A 17,223-nucleotide genomic window follows, 5' to 3' on the forward strand; every position below is an offset into this window, starting at 1 on the left:
TATATTTTTTTTTATGGAAATTGTTTGATACATAGAGCTTTGGCAAACTAAATGTCATTGTGTTAGAGTTTACATATACTTCAGTGTGGACATAACTAAATAATAGTCAAAGTAAAGGGTTTTGCAATAAACTGGGAAGAAAGGAGAGAAAAGAAACAAAAAGAAAAGTTGGTTTCTTCCTTGCTAGGTCTTACCTTTCCTTTAGCAATGATAAAGAACGTGCATCCCTCCTCTCCTTCACGGATAATGTAATGTCCCTTTTCATAATATTCCTGTAGTCCAAAAAAAGCAATTGTTACCAATGATGAAGCAATATTTCCATGAAGAATATAATGAAGAAAAAAAAGCCCCAACACCCTGTAGTATTACAGTACCTCTATGGTGTAAGGGTCATACCTGTTCAACACAACTGGTCACAGAAGGTTAAATTAACTAAAATGTTTCCGTTCTATGGACATTCTTTTGAATTTCTAAGAAAAATGTGATCATATTGACAAGATTTTGAATATAGAAGGAAATACTTAAGCTGACAAATGTATTTTGTATACCTTATTTCATATAGTATTAAATAGTAACTTGCATAATTTTCAATTTAGCTTTAAAAATGATAAAATAATAATAATTTTTTTTAATCTGCTATAGTTATGCTATTAGTTTTAAATCATACAATTAAACATATAAAGTAGTATATAATGATGATTATAATGGGATTTATTGGGCATGGTTTCCTTTAAAGTCCAATTGAATTTAGTTGTAAAAAAATGTATTTAATTTGAGGATGCAGTAAAACACACAGTCGTAAAAGCCTAACTATAACTATTGGAACTCCAGCACGAGCATAAACTCTTAAGCCCCAGGCAGCAAAGTGGGCTGCTATCTGTCTGTACTGAGTACATACCCCAATCAGCAGGGAGTTAGAACTTTGCTGATTCCTGGGTCCTAGCTGTGACTCTGCAGGAGGGGTTTCAGACAGCCACAGAGAGGCCACTACTTACACACATAGCTGTGGTCCTCTCAGCAGCCAGCAGCTGGCGATTCAAAAGTGTATGTTGGTATTGGAGCTCAAATAATTATAAAACAGTAAAACTTTTACAACTGCATGTTTTGCTGAACCCTTCATTTAGATTAATCATGTTTATATAACTTTTATCAGGCTTTAAATCTAAAACTGACTTGGTGGTGTAAACAGGGAAGGCCCACCAAGATGAAATAGAGCTTTACAGATTCACTTTTAATTTTTTTTTTAATTAATTTGAATATGTCTATGCTAAATATTTTTTTAAATATTTACAGTTTTTCCATAGTTAATCAGAATTATGATATAGTTTCCAATCAATTTGCAATATGTTACAAAGAATAAACACACTATTGCCCTTTCACTATAAAGCATATACCATTCAAACTGCAATTATTTCCTGTCTAGTAGTGCTTAGCTTCTAAGGTTACAGTGAGAAAAACACACACACATGCACACATACACACACACACACTGCAAACGATTTGAGTAGGTATCAGTTACCCTATCAGCATGATTTTGGATCCACACGAACAATAACATACAGGCTTGGTGCTGACTTGGACTTGATAGAATGTTTTTTTGGCTTTAGTCCTCTTATATTTACTAATGTACTCCTGTGACCCAGATTGACAGCTGGCTCTGCCTCTCTAGAGCAAGAACCAGCTGTGCCCTTCCCTCCCCTGTCTGTCCCTCCAATGACCACCGGAGGAACAGAGAGGGGAGGGTGGAACTCCTGTGGGGAGAAGAGCAATCATCTCTTTTAAGGCATATTTCTATATTTTTTGTAAATTACAACTTATAACATATACAGCAATCCAAATAATATTCTCAACTCCCATCCACTAATCCAGAGACCCTACGTGACCTATGTTTGATTTAAACCTCCAGTCAGATTGAGAAGGTATCAGAGCAATGGGAATGTATCCAGGTCTGCAAAAACTAGTGAAAAAAGTTGGAAAACAAAAGTTGAACAAATATTTAAAAAAATGTAAATAAATATTACATGTAAAAAAATAAAGATTTTTTTTAAAAGGAAAAAAATAATTGGGTGGAGCTACCAGTGACAGCTAGCTCCTCCCAACTGTTTCCTATTGGCCAGCACCTGCTAGAGTCTTCTAGCAGGTCCCGGCCAATGAATAACAAATGTGCGGAGCCGGCCGTGAAGTCATGGCCGGTTCCACCTAGTTGTTATTGCTTAATGACAGATCAGCGTCTCCAGGTCATTTGGGGAAGCTGATCTGTCATTACAACCGGAGCGAAGGGCCAACCGTAAGCCCTGCAAATGACAGCTGGGCGGAGCCAGACGTAATCTCACAGCTGGCTCCGCCCAGCTGTCATTTGCGGGGCTTACGGTTGGCCCTTCAGCAGGCCATTCGCAGTCGAGCCGAAGCATATGCCTTTGGCTCGGCTGCCTTTTGCTGCTGTTCGTCTATAGTGAATAGTTCGACTGAACCGAAAGGGCTTCAGCGGACGAAGAGAGCCGAAGGATCAGCCGAAGCTACGGCTGGATCCTTCGGCTCCTTTGTGAATAACCCCCTAAATAAAAAAACTTTATATATATTTTTTTTTTGCTACCTAAAACAACACACAAATACTGATGATAACACTTACAATGACCCTAAGGCCCCTTTCACATGGTCCAATCAGGTGTGCACAGATCCCCTGGTGATCGGAACAGTTGTCACCTTTGTGACATCCGTCTCCGTCCAGATTACCGGACCCATGTTAGTCTATGGGGAATCGGATGTAAATGGACATGCGTCCATTTATATCAGCTTACCCCCTATCAGGTCCTGCAAAATGGAATTCTGATCTGTTTCTATTCTGGACCTTTACCATTATTCAGGGCTCTGTTAGTAAGGTTTATTATCACTTTTTGTGATATTGACAACGTTTGTCCCAGAAAGGAAGTGAGAGAAAATCTGCAACAGAGACAGAAAAAATAAAAATCTGACAGGTGTCCAGTTTTTCCCTATTCTACTAAGGAAAAGCATTTTTTATTTTAGTCTGTGTTGCTGTTACCCCTCACATACTGTCTGGTTAAACGCTGTTAGCAGGGAGTGGAGTCCTAGATAGCAGTAAAAACCCAATAGGGGTTCTAACCCTTCCCCACTTCATCCAGCAACTGGAAAAAAAGTTTTGGCTGGACACACACTGTAACAATTAATATAAAAACAATTAAAATTAGGAGAAAATATTGAGATATATTGCACATCTAACCAAAAATTGCTTTATCAACAATAGGAAACTGTTCTGTACCATCAGTCAAGATGGTAAGAGGAGCCAGGCTCCTGACTCATTTTGCAAGTAACACCCACTTCATAAGAGAAGTATGATTTGAAATCCTGTTCATTAAAGTAATACATTCACAGTTTAGTTTACTGCCTAGAGCAATGCTACAATGGTTTTATTCTAATCTAAATCTATTTAATAAAAAGTACCTATTTATTTTGCAGCCAATACTATATTTATGAATGTTAAGCAACGTAGTGTTATGCTATATTATCTAAAAAAGTAGAAATAATGCCTTTGATGCAGGGACAGAGACAGAAATAACAAGCTGCTGTCATCCCTTTTATAGTGAGGGGTCTGGTTGAATCCAAATCCCTGTTATTAGCCTTTCTAAGCCTGTTGGCCACAGTTCAAGGACCATGCAGTGCATTATGGTTTTAAAAAAAATTCCCAGGGAAATCTGCATATAAATTTGCCAGGATTGTAAATCTTGAACCTGCAGGATTCACCTCGAACCCAAAGTAGCGGCAAACCCGACCCTCATTCCTAATTATTATTACCATTTTATAATATTATCACTGTTTCCGCAAAACACACCTGGGCCATCAGATCAATTTCTAACAGCTTCTCAAAGTGCACATTTGCAAATTAGGACCGGGGGAAAAATGTTCAAGTTTTCCCATCTTCATGGAATATAACATGTAGGTCATGAGGGTCAGGATTTGGCCCATATTGCCCAGATATTCTTAAACTTTGAAAGGCGCAGACTTTTCAGTATCAGCTTACCACCATTAATAATATTGTTGAGAACCCAATTTATGCTAATTAAAATTAAATTTATGCTCCAAAAATTAAAGTTTTGGAGCACATGCCCTCCTTCAAAGCCTATCAAGCATGAAGACGAACAAACAACCTAAACAATCCCTCAGCATCCCATTGAAAATTTTGAAAGTTGAAGAGGTAGCAGGCAAAGTGTACTCCCATTAATCCTCATAGCTCTAGATTTAATATCTGGGATCAGAAAGGAATTCTCTTGTGGTTATTACGTCTGCTCGCTACATACTCTATTAGAAACACATTTTGTTCTTTTAAAGAAAAATGACTGTGCTCTTTGGTGAAATTACGCTGAATTATTAATTTGTAACATCTGTGTCAGTGTTACGTTACATGGCCAGCCCTCTGGAGGGAACAGATCCAAGAAGACCTGTTCAGAATGATTTCATCATCAAAACCCTGGGAAATGAGAGAGCAAACACTGTATCATCGTGGCATGGAATTAATAAATTCCTCTGGGGAATTTCTATGAAATACTCATTGATACATTGGTGGTGTAATTTACACTTAAGTGCAAAGTGCTCTTTGACTGCATTTCAATAGAAGGTTGCTTTTCTTTTTCGTGCAATGAGATGACGAACACAGGTCTGACATAAAGTCAACACCTCTGAAATAGTTTCTTTCTGTGAAATCTTTCAGAAATAGAGCGTGTAACTCCACTGCATGTATTTGAAGTGGCTAACATCCATATTATGTTTCTGCACAGGAAAATAAACTCAGTGGGCCTTCTCTTCGGTGTGTCTCATGCACATAGAGAAGTCTTTTTAATGAGCTCTCTTGTGCTTTGGTAAAATTGTTTAGCAAATGTGTCACCTTCGAACATGTTTGAGAAACACAGAACACATTTTCTGCTCTCTCCCAGTGAGAAGGTTTCCCTTTTTCTAAATGTTCAAAAAGCCAGAGAAGGTCCTCACCGAGGACCCGATTTTTAATATGAACAAATAAACTTAGCTTCACTTTTTTTTCAAGACATGCATGTTCTTTGATGTGGTGGACTGTAGGGCTTATTTATGATTTCTAGTTTAAACAGAAATCCCCTTTCACTTCTGATGTTTTTGAACAGTAACATAGAAAAATCCTCACCTCCCTTGGCCAAATGCTCCACAGACTGAACTCCAAGTTTTCATACTTAGTGTTATTCAAAGAGGACCATTGGGCATGCCATTGTACATGCAGTGTGGTGCTACAGATTTCACCTGCAAGTAAAGCCAGAGTATGCAGAACAGGATCACCCATGCTGCTACACAGAGAGGCCAAAAACATTTAAAGTTAACCTAGCTGCAGGCATATTTTCATACTCTTTGCATGCATGATAAGTAAAATAAAGTGTACAACTTATGGGTATTTATTACCTCTCACAGAGATTACAGTACTCTTCCTAGCAATTCCTCCTTCCTTAGAAAGACCACACCATGTTTGTTCAGGCATGATCCAGAGATAGCATCTACCCTTCTGCACTGACATCTTTGCCCTAGATCATGTAGTTAGTTAGTAGAGCAGTAACTATTATGTTCTGGGCTGTGTGTGCAAACAGACTGAGGCTGATTTTGCCAGCCTTCTGATATATACAAACACCAGGTGCTGTAAGCTGTTAGAAACTGTCTAAAAGCTGACAGTCTTTGATGCTATATTTGAGAATTAACTACTTCCCAGTACAGGCAGTTAAAGAAGGTAGTGAGGGCTTGTTTTAAAACTCTTTTACTGCTTGTTAAAAATATGTAGATACTTTAATGTCCATAATCCAAGCACGGGGCACTTCAGGTTTGACTAATACCAAATCCATTCTCCCCAGTACGTCACCCTGTCCCTTACCTGATCATTAAACAGTTAACCTTGAAATTAAGCCCTGAAATCCAAATCTAGTATTCATTTTTTTTACTTCAAATCATTTCGCCTTTTATTTCTATAGAATCAAAATCTCAGCAGCCTGTAAGACATCGAATTAAAACACACAGCAGATGTTTCTACATTTTTAGCAACCAACTGAAACCATACTTTGATATCTTTGAGGATATTTAGGAGACATTACTTCACAGTACAAGCAGCTAGGAAATTCAGGGATGGCTTATGTTAAAGCTCTTTTACTGTTTGTTAAGAATATGCAAAGATTTAAATGTTTATAGTCTGGGCACCGGTGGACATATTTCATAATGCTCCCTTTCATAAAGCCCCCCCCCCCCCCGCCCCCCAAGTACCTAACCACCCCTTCTTTCCTGAACACAACCTAACCCCCAAAAATAAGCACTTCTCACTTAATTTAGTATTGCAGAGCCCATACTTGCACCTTTATGTTTACACTGAAAGAACAAACAGCATTCATTTATGCCACACTTTCAGGATCACTGCCAGGCAACTAGACTTCATATTTCTCTCAGCACAGCAACATTTAGGGTCTTTCAACACTTATGCACATCCAGTAATGTGAGTTTTTTTGCTTGTGTCACTGCAAGTATTTCAATTTTATTCTGTGCATTTTATACACACATTTCAGTACTTTTACAAAAACAAATTTGATATGTGTGTTTTGGTACAAAAATAGTAGCTTTTCTCCATCAAACAGATATGTTAAAATGCATGATGCATGCATATTTGTGTGTATGTCAGTTATTGCAATAGACTGCTTAACATGCAGCATGTCATACATTTTAGAATGCTCCTAGCTGTTAATGTCCATAGTCTGGGCACAGGTGCACTTTAAAATGAATCCATGTGTTGCCTATGCTCATCTCCCCTCTTATATACAGTTTCCTACGACAGGTCAATTTCTTTGCTTGTTTTAGCATGGAAAACATCATGTGATGTCAAAGAAGGTGTGCCTCATTACTTATACCAAGATGGTGGATTTTAAAGATATTCAGATATTGGTAACACTCATGATCTTGCACCTTTGATCCAGAAGCTCAGCAGTAACTTTGATTTGTATGTGACAACATGTTAACCTCTTCTTGATGTTGCCTTAACATTTTATAAAAAATACATGGAAGAACTTACCAGTTCTAAGCAGTCTGCTATCTTCATCAGCTTGTCTTCTGGAAGCTTCTTAAGTAAAAATACACTTTTAAAGTAGAGAAAGAAATTTAAATTTAAATGACTGTTGGGAACATCATCTACAGGATTACACTCATACTACTTACAAATGTGCAGGCAAATGTATCTCTTAGCCTAATTTATCTAATAGATATAACATATATTTATACACTATATTGCCAAAAGTATTGACACGCCTACGTTTACACGCACATGAACTTTAATGGCATCCCAGTCTTAGTTTGTAGGGTTCAATATTGAGTTGGCCCACTCTTTGCAGCTATAACAGCTTCAACTCTTCTGGGAAGGCTGTCCACAAGGTTAGGAGTGGGTCTAAAGAAATGTTTGACCATTCTTCCAGAATAGCATTTGTGAGGTCAGGTACTGATGTTGAATGAGAAGGCCTGGCTCGCAGTCTCTGTTCTAATTCATCCCAAAGGTGTTCTATCGGGTTGAGGTCAGGACTCTGTGCAGGCCAGTCAAGTCCCTCCACCCCAAACTAACTCATCCATGTCTTTATAGACCTTGTTTTGTGCACTGGTGCACAGTCATGTTGGAACAGGTAGGGGCCATCCCCAAACTTTTCCCACAAAGTTGGGAGCATGAAATTGTCCAAAATGTCTTGGTATGCTGATGCCTTAGGAGTTTCCTTCACTGGAACTAAGGCGCCAAGCCCAACCCCTGAAAAGCAACCGCACACCATAATCCCCCCTCCACCAAACTTTACACTTTGCACAATGCAGTCTGGCAAGTACCGTTCTCCTGGCAACAGCCAAACCCAGACACGTCCATCGGATTGCAAGACAGAGAAGCGTGATTCGTGACTCCAGAGAACACGTCTCCACTTCTGTAGAGTCCAGTGGCGGTACCATGCTTGAATTCACTGACACATTCTTTCACAAATGTTTGTATAAACAGTCTGCATGCCTAGGTGCTTGATTTTATACACCTGTGACCTTGGAGGTGATTGGAATACCTGAATTCAATGGAGGGGTGCCCCAATACTTGGCAATATAGGGGTCTATTCACGAAGCTGCCGAGGGATCTGGCCGTAGCTTCAGCCGATCCTTCGGCTAGCTTCGGCCCCAGGACCCCTTCGGTTCAGTAGAACCAAGGGGGTGCTGTACGGGCTATTCACAATATTTTTTTTCTTCTACAATGAATGTTATTTTGAAAATGCAAGCATTAAATTTCATAAATATTGCAGGTATCATTCCAAGTATATAATTTCCATAATCCTTATATTATTACTAATTAAAAGAAGACAATGTTATCCTGTGACCATATTTTATTCCGTGGTTGTAACATGTAATTAAAAGATCATGACAACACTGAGATGTTATGAATGCATAAAAGAAGAGCTGTTTTGTAAATTATTAAAATAATGTTTTGAATGAAGGTTAACATATGCTAGACAGTTCTCTAAAGAAAATTATCCAAGTGACTTCACATAGAGAAAGGGGATGTGAGAAGATAGGTGTTCGATAAGACAATAGGAAGAGTGTGTGAAAAGAAAACAAAATTAACTGGATGCATTGGTATTTATAGAGGTAGATTCAAGAAAGGGTTTATATGTACTTTAAGCTGAGAAACAAGACTTATAACCAAATACTTAGTTTGAGCATTGGTTCATTCTTACATTTATATTGCAACTCTATATAAACATTTACCTTTTGAGAAAGTTCCGGTACTCCTCATGCCTGGTTTGTGCTGTTCTTCTCATAATATTTTGGAATGCTTCTCTGTCAAGAGCCCATGTCCTAACATTGCTTATAGCTGTAATAAAAATGGCCCAGTTGTGTTAAATCTACCATGCATGGAACAGAAACAAAAAAACAATGTGCAGTAACTGCCCCTGTGTTAGGGTTACACATTTTAGGCAACTCCAAGGTGCCATTTAAAAAAACAGTAATCTATAAAGTAACTCTTTTTCTATGTGCCTGTCTTTTTTTAGGGCTTGTGCCAGGGGGCTTTTGGCTCCACTCCATCCGAAAAGTGTTAAAGTGTACCTATAAAGGACTTTCAAAACAAGCCATCTCTAACCTCTCTAGCTGCATGTACTGTTAAGTTATTAATTGTCAAAGATCACAAAAAAAAGAGTCTACATGTCTAAATGATCAGTACATCCAGAGGTATAGGCTATCACATTTACATGCAAATTGCAAGTTTTCTGTAAAAGCCAAATTTGACCCAACCTCTTCTGACCCAAAGTAGGGTTTCAGTCAATTTCCAACAGCTTAGAAACACCTGCTGTGTGTCTTCACTGGAGGGCTGGCAGGCTTTTAAAGGAGAACTATGAGGTGAGTGCTTTTCACTCACCTCATAGATCTAGCCGACCTGTGACAATGAGACTGTCACAGGTCGGCTCAGTAGATCGGGAGGTGAGCGAACACATGCCGTGACAGGGGAGGGGATGGATTCCCCCCTCCCCGCTCCGATCCGCCAGCATTGACTGGCGGAACGAACGGGGAGGGGGCGGGTACAGCTGGCTCTGCCTCTAGATAGGCAGAGCCAGCTGTCACTCACGCAGCTGGGCGGATCTCGACATCGATGTCGGGATCCACTCCGGCGTCTCAGTGTACCGTGAGCTGTAGCTCGCGGTATACTGAGCTTAGGGTGACAGGAGGATGCTAGTTTGTGTCCTCCCGTTACCCTAAGGAGAACTATGGGGAAAACCCCTGACCCCATAGTTCTCCTTTAAGATCTGCTCACTATAGAAAATAGCTGAGATTTCAGAGCCTTTTCTGTGAATTTTGAAGATGATTTTTGCACAATGCCTGTAGTCTGTAAATATTTAAAATTCACAGAAAAGGCTCTGAAATCTCAGCTAGTTTCTATAGTTTCACAGTTTGGGCACAGATTCACTTAGGCACGACATTTAAACAACAATAAAATAACACTAATTACAATTGATTGTAATTGATTTTAAAGGGTTTTTTCATAAAGGAGCTGAAGGATTAAGCCGAAGCATTGGCTAGTCCCTCGACTCACTTTGGCCGCCGGAGCCCTTCGAACTATTCACAACAGCCCGTATAGCAGCTGAAGGCAGCCAAACAGCTCAGCCGAGCTGAAGCACATGCGCTCAGCTCGGCTGAGCTGAAGAAACAGCCGAAGTGGGGAGAGCGGTCTGCCGAAGCAGACCAATCTCCCCGCAAATGTTAAAAAATAGGCGGAGCTAGCAGTGACATCACCGCTGGCTCTGCCTATTTGTTTTCATGCAATGACAGGCCACTGTACTCAGGTCATTTGAGTACAGTAGCCTGTTGTTCTATGACAACAAATGGGTGGAGCCGGCCATGACGTCACGGTCGGCTCCACCCATTTCTTTTGAAGACCTACATTGCAGATGCTGGCCAAATCAAAACAAATAGGCGGAGCCAGTGTTGATGTCACCGATAGCTCCGCCCATTTGTTTACTTTTTGCTGGCTTCTGTGAAAGAGGTCATTCTGTGGCGGCAGTTTGTCGGGTCTGGACAGGTCGGTGGGCGTCTGGGTTTTTTTAAATGTTGATGCGTTGTCGTGGACAACGCTGGACATCGTGATTGACCTTTGGATTACGTTGTTGGATCAATTTGTGGAATTTTTCTTATTAAAGGAATTGTCAAATATTTTTGTTGTGGTTTTTTTTTTTTAATTAAAGGATTTTTTCTGAAAGTCTGGTCTGTTTATTTACAATTTACTTTAACGCTTTAGTGAATGAGTAGGGGTACAAGTACCCCTTACGCATTTACAAGGGGGGGCAGCATCTGGGTACCCCTTAATTAAAGGGGTACCCTGATGCAAATAAGCCCCTGTGCCTGCAGACCCTGACAATTAACGCTTTAGGGCTTGTGGGGAAGAGGTCATTGTCCCCATCGGCATGGGGACAAGGTGGAAATTCCAGGGGGGAAATGGGGCATGCGGTCTGATATGGCAGGGAGGGGGGGGCGCTCGCTTTTCCCTCCCATTTCCTGCCCAGATTAAGGGTCTGGTTAGGACGTTTAAGGGGGTCCCCACGTTTTTTTCCATTTTTTGGTGGGTGGGGTTCCTCCTTAAAATTCCTACCAGACCTAAAGAGCCTGGTATGACTTTGGGGGAAACGCTACGCGGTTTTTGTTTTTTTTTTACTTGGGGTCCCTCATAAATTTCTTACCAGACCTAAAGCATCTGGTATGGTTTGGGAGGGGTACCCCGTGCAGTTTTTATTTATTCTGCTCGCTACCTCGGAGGTAGCGAGCAGAATAGCCGAACCAAATGCAGCTCGGAGGAATTCAGCTATGCATTCACTGCCGTTCGGCCCTATGAGAATAGGGGCAAACGGCAGCAAGTGAACTGCTAAAGGTTGGTCTCAGCCCGTTCCAGATGTTGGATCAGCTCGAACGGCTTTTTCGCTTCAGAGCAGCATGTTTGGCTGAACCGAAGGGAGCCGAAAGGCGCCAATGTACGGCTGATTTTAGCCAATGTACGGCTGAAATTAGCTGTACAGGGCTGAAGTGAATAGCCAAACAGCGTTCGTCTCACTTCACTTAGGCTCAGTTATTCACTTGGCTAGCTTTTGGCAGCTTAGTGAATAACCCCTAAATGTACTTGTAAAGTAGCTACCGCTCCAGGCTCGCTCCTTTGATGGACTACAATGTCACGTTTACTTTACTATATTTTTTATGGAGATTTAGCCCATCACGGTAGTGATCTTGGAGCAGTGGCTACTTTACAACACACACAAGGACCATGGGGAACAAAAGTAGCCACCCTCCAGAAGAAAGGACAGTATCAGCACCAATTCAGAGATGATTTGAGGATCTACAGCTGAGTGATACACAAATAAGATACATTTTTGTTAATAGTTATGTACTAATATGCATTTTTAAGATTTAACTCCTGAGTTTGTACACTTAATATAATGTGACTTGAAATCAACCAGAAGCATTAAATAGCCATTTAAATGAAAATTATATCAAAGAATGTTGTTTCGTCACAGCTTAAAGCAATTCGAATTACTTACCTTTGACTGAAGCTGTTCTTGTGCAGTTGTAGAGTATAGCCAGTTCTCCAAAGGTTGTCCATACAGGGATGGAGGTTAGTAGTTTATTTTGTTGGAAGACTTCTGTTTTACCCTCTGTAAAATATATTGTAGAACAACATTTTTGTATATATTGAAATTACATCTATTTAATATGCTAAAAAAATCAGACTAACTAGCGTTGTCATTTCAGGGGACAAGTATCTCCCATTTTAGTTTGTGTTGAACAGCTCTATTGGTAACAATATTGTATAATAGTGATTTTTTTTCCATATAGATGTTTAGTAATGATTTTTTCTTTTGAAAGATCAGAAAAACAGACATCGTAGCCATATAAACAAGGGGATACAATGTACACCACAGTGGCAAAATATATTTTTTCAAGTATTCTGGGCAGGAAAACCTTCAAAATTATATTGCTATCAACATCCTCTGCTAAAAAGTCGTAAACATATGTAACCTCAACACTTATTGAGGATGGGTCATTGACACAATCTCTGTATTTCCCTGATCTCAGGGAGAGTACTCCTGCCCAAGTGTGAGTTAGCAATACATTATGTAGGTGGGGTGAGTATTGAGGAGAGTGCAGGAGGGAATAGTAATCGTAGGGGAGTGAGAACTCTCCTAACACGGTTGGGAAATAAATAAATGAAGTATGCATATAAGCAGCCCCCGTAGAGGGTAAAAAGAAGAGAAAAAAAAGAGGGGGTGAGGAAAAAGAGACAGAAAAATCCCACTGGGGGTTCCATGTCCGTCCATTCGTGTCAAGCCTCGTTCGTCTCCATGTATAATAGTGATTGAGTATGTTAGGTGATAATTAAATTACTTAAAGTAGAAGTATTGCCAAATTGAAAAAACTACTGCAGCCATCTTAATAATATAAAACAAACAGCATACGTCTTAGTGGAGTTGCATGTTGTATTTATTTAAAAACAACTGGTGATCCTGTCAGGCTTCACACAGCACAAGCTTTCTCCACTGTTATAGTAACTGACCAATAAAATACTTTTCTAGTTTAATGTTAGTAAAGGACCTATGATCAGTGTTATAGAGGCCATGACTAAACCTATAAGAATGCATGTATATTTTATGTATATTTTTGTTTGATCAGTTAACCAGCCATGTAGACTAAACTCTTGAAGTGGAAAATATACTACACTGTGATGAATAAATATATGCTAACTTAAAAAAGAACTCCAAGCAGAACAAAACATAACCCTCGCAAGGAATAAATGTTCATTTTAGTCTACTGTGTAAAATCAAACAGATATACTCACCCAAACCTCCCACCTAGCTGCTAGACTGGTCCCCCTCCACTCCGACAGTCTAAGCATCCCTGAGTCATCATGTTTAATACAGGATGTTGAGGGACATTCCACCACTGGGGAGGAGGGGGATAGAAGCTGTGGGGACTAGTCTAGCAGTCAGGTGGGACCAAGATTTGGGGAAGTATATCTTTTTTTTTTATTTGATACCCTAGATCAAGATGATCACTTAACTCTTGCAGTGCGTAGGGTAGCGCCACTGCACGGGTAAAGCTTTATTCAGCACTGAGTTCTTCTTTAAGACTAAAGTCTCAATTCAAATTTTAAACTGTATAATTCCCCAATATCAGTTACTGGAACAATAAAATAACATAAAATTGCAAGAGCTCCCTTTATAGTTTCTGGCAATACATTTCAGGTGTATCAAAACATAAGTTATTTAGAGTCTTACAGTTCATTTTCTTTCTAAAGCAGCCACAGTCTGAGTGGAGAAGCCTGTCCACTGCCAGCAACTCTAAAGTGGGACATATGGTCTTTGTGGAGAAGCAGTAGTCTCATTGAAGAGGTCTGACATGCCCTCAACTTAGTCAGACCTATAGCTCTGCAACCGACAAAGCTCATACTTCCTGTTGATTGGAATGCTCTGACTCAGCATGTCAAAAGCTGGCCATACACCTTTCAATTATCTGCAGATTTTCTGTGGTCGGATGGAAAAGGTGCAACAGATTCCTCCATCTACACTTAACTGTGTGGATGGAGTAATCTCCACCTGGGCCAATCTGTTGCACTTTTTCCATCTGACCACAGAAAATCTGCAGATAATTGTAAGGTGTATGGGCACCTTTACATCTACAGAGAGATCACTGCTTCCCTACAGAGGTCAAGGATCTCACTCTGCAGCATTTTGGCAACAGACAGGCTTTTCAACTCAGACTACAGCTACTTTAGGAAAAAAAATTAAACATGTAAGACGTTGAACGCCTTTTCTTTTAATGCACTTTGAATGTATTTAGCTGATTTAAACTATCTCAATTGGTCTTTAAAGTGTACATGGAGGTAAAAAAATGTTTTATTTATTTTCGATTGGTGAAGGGTTATGAAAAGCAATGGATAATTCAAGATTTTATTGTGTACTGTGTACCTGCTGGGGTAATTGTCAAATACAGTGGAACCTCGGTTCACAAACTTAATTCGCAACGATTCTGGTTGCGAACCGAATTGGTCGCGAACCCGAATCAAATACTGTATGTGCTATAAAGCACACAAAAAAGCTTCACAGCAAGTGTGCACTGGCCTGTCTGCGACTGCAATCTCGACTAGAGGAAGCCACGACCACGTGTCAGAGCGGTGAAGATGGCCGCGGTCGTGTTCGTCACCCGATGTGGAGTTCGCGAACGGAAGCAAAATTTTGCCAAACTTTCTGTTTGCGAAAAGAAGCGTTCGTGAACCAAGGTATTACTGTAGCTAAAAAGTAATCTCTTTGGAAATCCTAAATTTTAGACTTGTAAAAGCAAAAGGTGAGGGGATATCTTCCAATAGGGACAAATGTTCTGGCAACAACAGCCTAGGCTGGGATACTTTCAGGAGATTTCTTCTGACTTCTCACTTTCTGTTGTGTTCCAAAAACAAGACGCAAACAACAACAACAAAAAACAAAACAAAAAACTAATAGTGATTTAACTCTCCTTTACTCTATCCAAAACTAACAAAAAGATGTGGCTATACATACACTTTAATAATATAAGGTACATAAAAAAATACAAAAGGGAGAGTCAAGTCCATTTGAGAAGAAGTGCAGAGCCTTTGAGAGTCATAAAGAACCGTGGTGTATCCCCTTAGCATTTGTCAACAACATAAATATCACTTTGGGTGGAGCAGGCACTTTAAAATCTACTAAAAATGTTTTCATATAGAGTTTGAAAATAGAGTATGATACATTTGGAGATGCCTGCGAAGTGTGCACCACTAAATGTTTGCTGAGGTTTTGATTTGCATATATAATTCAGGCAAACACAGTGAAATGCTAGCTACTAGGTGTATTGGGATACCAAGTGTGGTCTCTGGATCCAGAAATAGTTATGAATACAGGAACATTTTATGTTTAACAACAGTACTTTATTGTGTGAACCCTGCTTCCATTTTAGCAGATCTGTTTGGTTAAGTCCATATTGAGTGCAGCGTAAAAGAGTTTGACCGCATCACCTGCTATTTTTCTCCATGGCTAGATTTAGCCAAAGCTTAATATTTCCACAGCTAAGTAATGATGAGGATAGATCCATCTAGCATGTGTTTAGCTAAAAAAGAATATTTGGGTTAACTTACCAGCTAATACAAAGATATGAGTACCCGGTTTTCCTTGCTTTATGATATATTCTCCTTGGGCATATCTTTTTTCATACATGCATTCTATCATGTCCCGGATTTGATGAGGATCAAGTCGCTTTAGAAACTGATTCTTGTACAGTGCCTCCATTATGAGTTTTTTCTCACTTGTGAAGACAAAGAAGATATATTTATAACACACACCTGAAAACATACAGTTTAAACAAACTCAGGAGTTAAATATTAAAAATGCAATTAAGTACGTTAACTATTAATAAAAATGTATCTTATTTGTGTATCACTCGGCTGTAGACCATCTCTGAATAGGCCCTGACACTGCCCTTCCTTCTGGAGGGAGGCTACTTTTGTTCCCCTGTGTGTGTTGTAAAGTAGCCAGCACTCCAAGCTCACTTCCGTGATGGACTATGTTCTCAACACAAATTTATAAACTAAACATGAGAAGTTTGTCTATCATGGGAGCCAGATTGGAAAGATGACTACTTTACAACACACACAGGGACCATGGGGAACAAAAGTAGCCACCCCCCAGAAGGATGGACCAATTCAGAGATGAGGATCTACATCTGAGTGATAAACAAATAAGCTACATAGGATACATAGTTATAAATGTAAGCTACAAACATATATAGTTAAGACTTTTGAATACATTTTTTAGATTTAACCCCTGAGTTTAGTGTCACTTTAATGTAAAGGCAGACATGAAATCTGTATTAAGAGAACTTAAAGAGGAACTGGGCTCTAAAAGCTGTGCCCAAAAAAGTCAGGCAGAGGGCAATGGACTAGTCACCAATATTGCCCGTGGCCTCCCTGCAGATGCTCTTTCCGTATTACTGACTTACTATTGTGTGGCTTCTTCACCAAATCCCATTTAAAATCTCCTGGGACTAGCAGCAAGAGGCAGCAGTGCCGCAGATGCACATTGCAGATACAGTTATGAGGCTGTAGGGAAAGGAGTGCCTAGGCACACTCACATACCAAGAAGTGCACTGCTATTTTTCAGAAGGGATTCCAGAAAAAAAGCACATTTTTTAGGGTAATGCTTAGGCATAGGGTCCATATAACACAGCACATCTTTGATTTTTGAGTTCAGGATCACTTCAAGGAAATCCTGCCTGCTACAGGGATGTGCCACCGATCAGCAGATACAGTATATCTGTATTGTAAATCTACAGAAAAACTGACATTTCTGGAAGTGTTGGAAAGAGAACTTTTTGGGCTACCCACAGTGCCATCTGCCCAACTCCTATGTTGTCACACCTTTTCAACAGCATGGAGAAAACTCTCATATAATCAGTAGGGATGGTCCACTGGTTCAATTCGAACATGAGTTTGAATCGAACATTGGACAAACTTTATGTGACTTTGTGGAGACGAGGCCCTTGTCCCCATCGGCACGGGGCCAACCTCCCAGTGCCGAGGGCATGTGGCCTGGTGTGAGAGGGAGGGGGAGGCACTCGCTCTCGCCCCCCCCCCCTTTCCGGCCCCGCCAGGCCTATGCTCGGATC

General features: G+C 40.0%; 1 protein-coding gene across 1 annotated transcript in view; it reads right to left on the bottom strand.

Annotated features, from left to right (window-relative positions):
- Window positions 1–17,223, bottom strand: part of PRKG2 (protein kinase, cGMP-dependent, type II) — an 81,198-nt gene that overhangs the window by 41,173 nt on the left and 22,802 nt on the right. The window contains exons 2-6 of the mRNA XM_018559001.1: window positions 15,698–15,864; window positions 12,093–12,206; window positions 8,782–8,887; window positions 7,076–7,139; window positions 195–272 (exon numbers count right to left, since the gene is read on the bottom strand). Coding sequence (XP_018414503.1) covers window positions 195–272; window positions 7,076–7,139; window positions 8,782–8,887; window positions 12,093–12,206; window positions 15,698–15,864 — 529 coding nt within the window. The remainder of the gene's footprint in view (window positions 1–194; window positions 273–7,075; window positions 7,140–8,781; window positions 8,888–12,092; window positions 12,207–15,697; window positions 15,865–17,223) is intronic.

The sequence above is a fragment of the Nanorana parkeri genome, unplaced genomic scaffold (assembly GCF_000935625.1).
Source record: "Nanorana parkeri isolate BGI_ZX_2015 unplaced genomic scaffold, ASM93562v1 scaffold374, whole genome shotgun sequence".
Lineage (NCBI taxonomy): Eukaryota > Metazoa > Chordata > Amphibia > Anura > Dicroglossidae > Nanorana > Nanorana parkeri.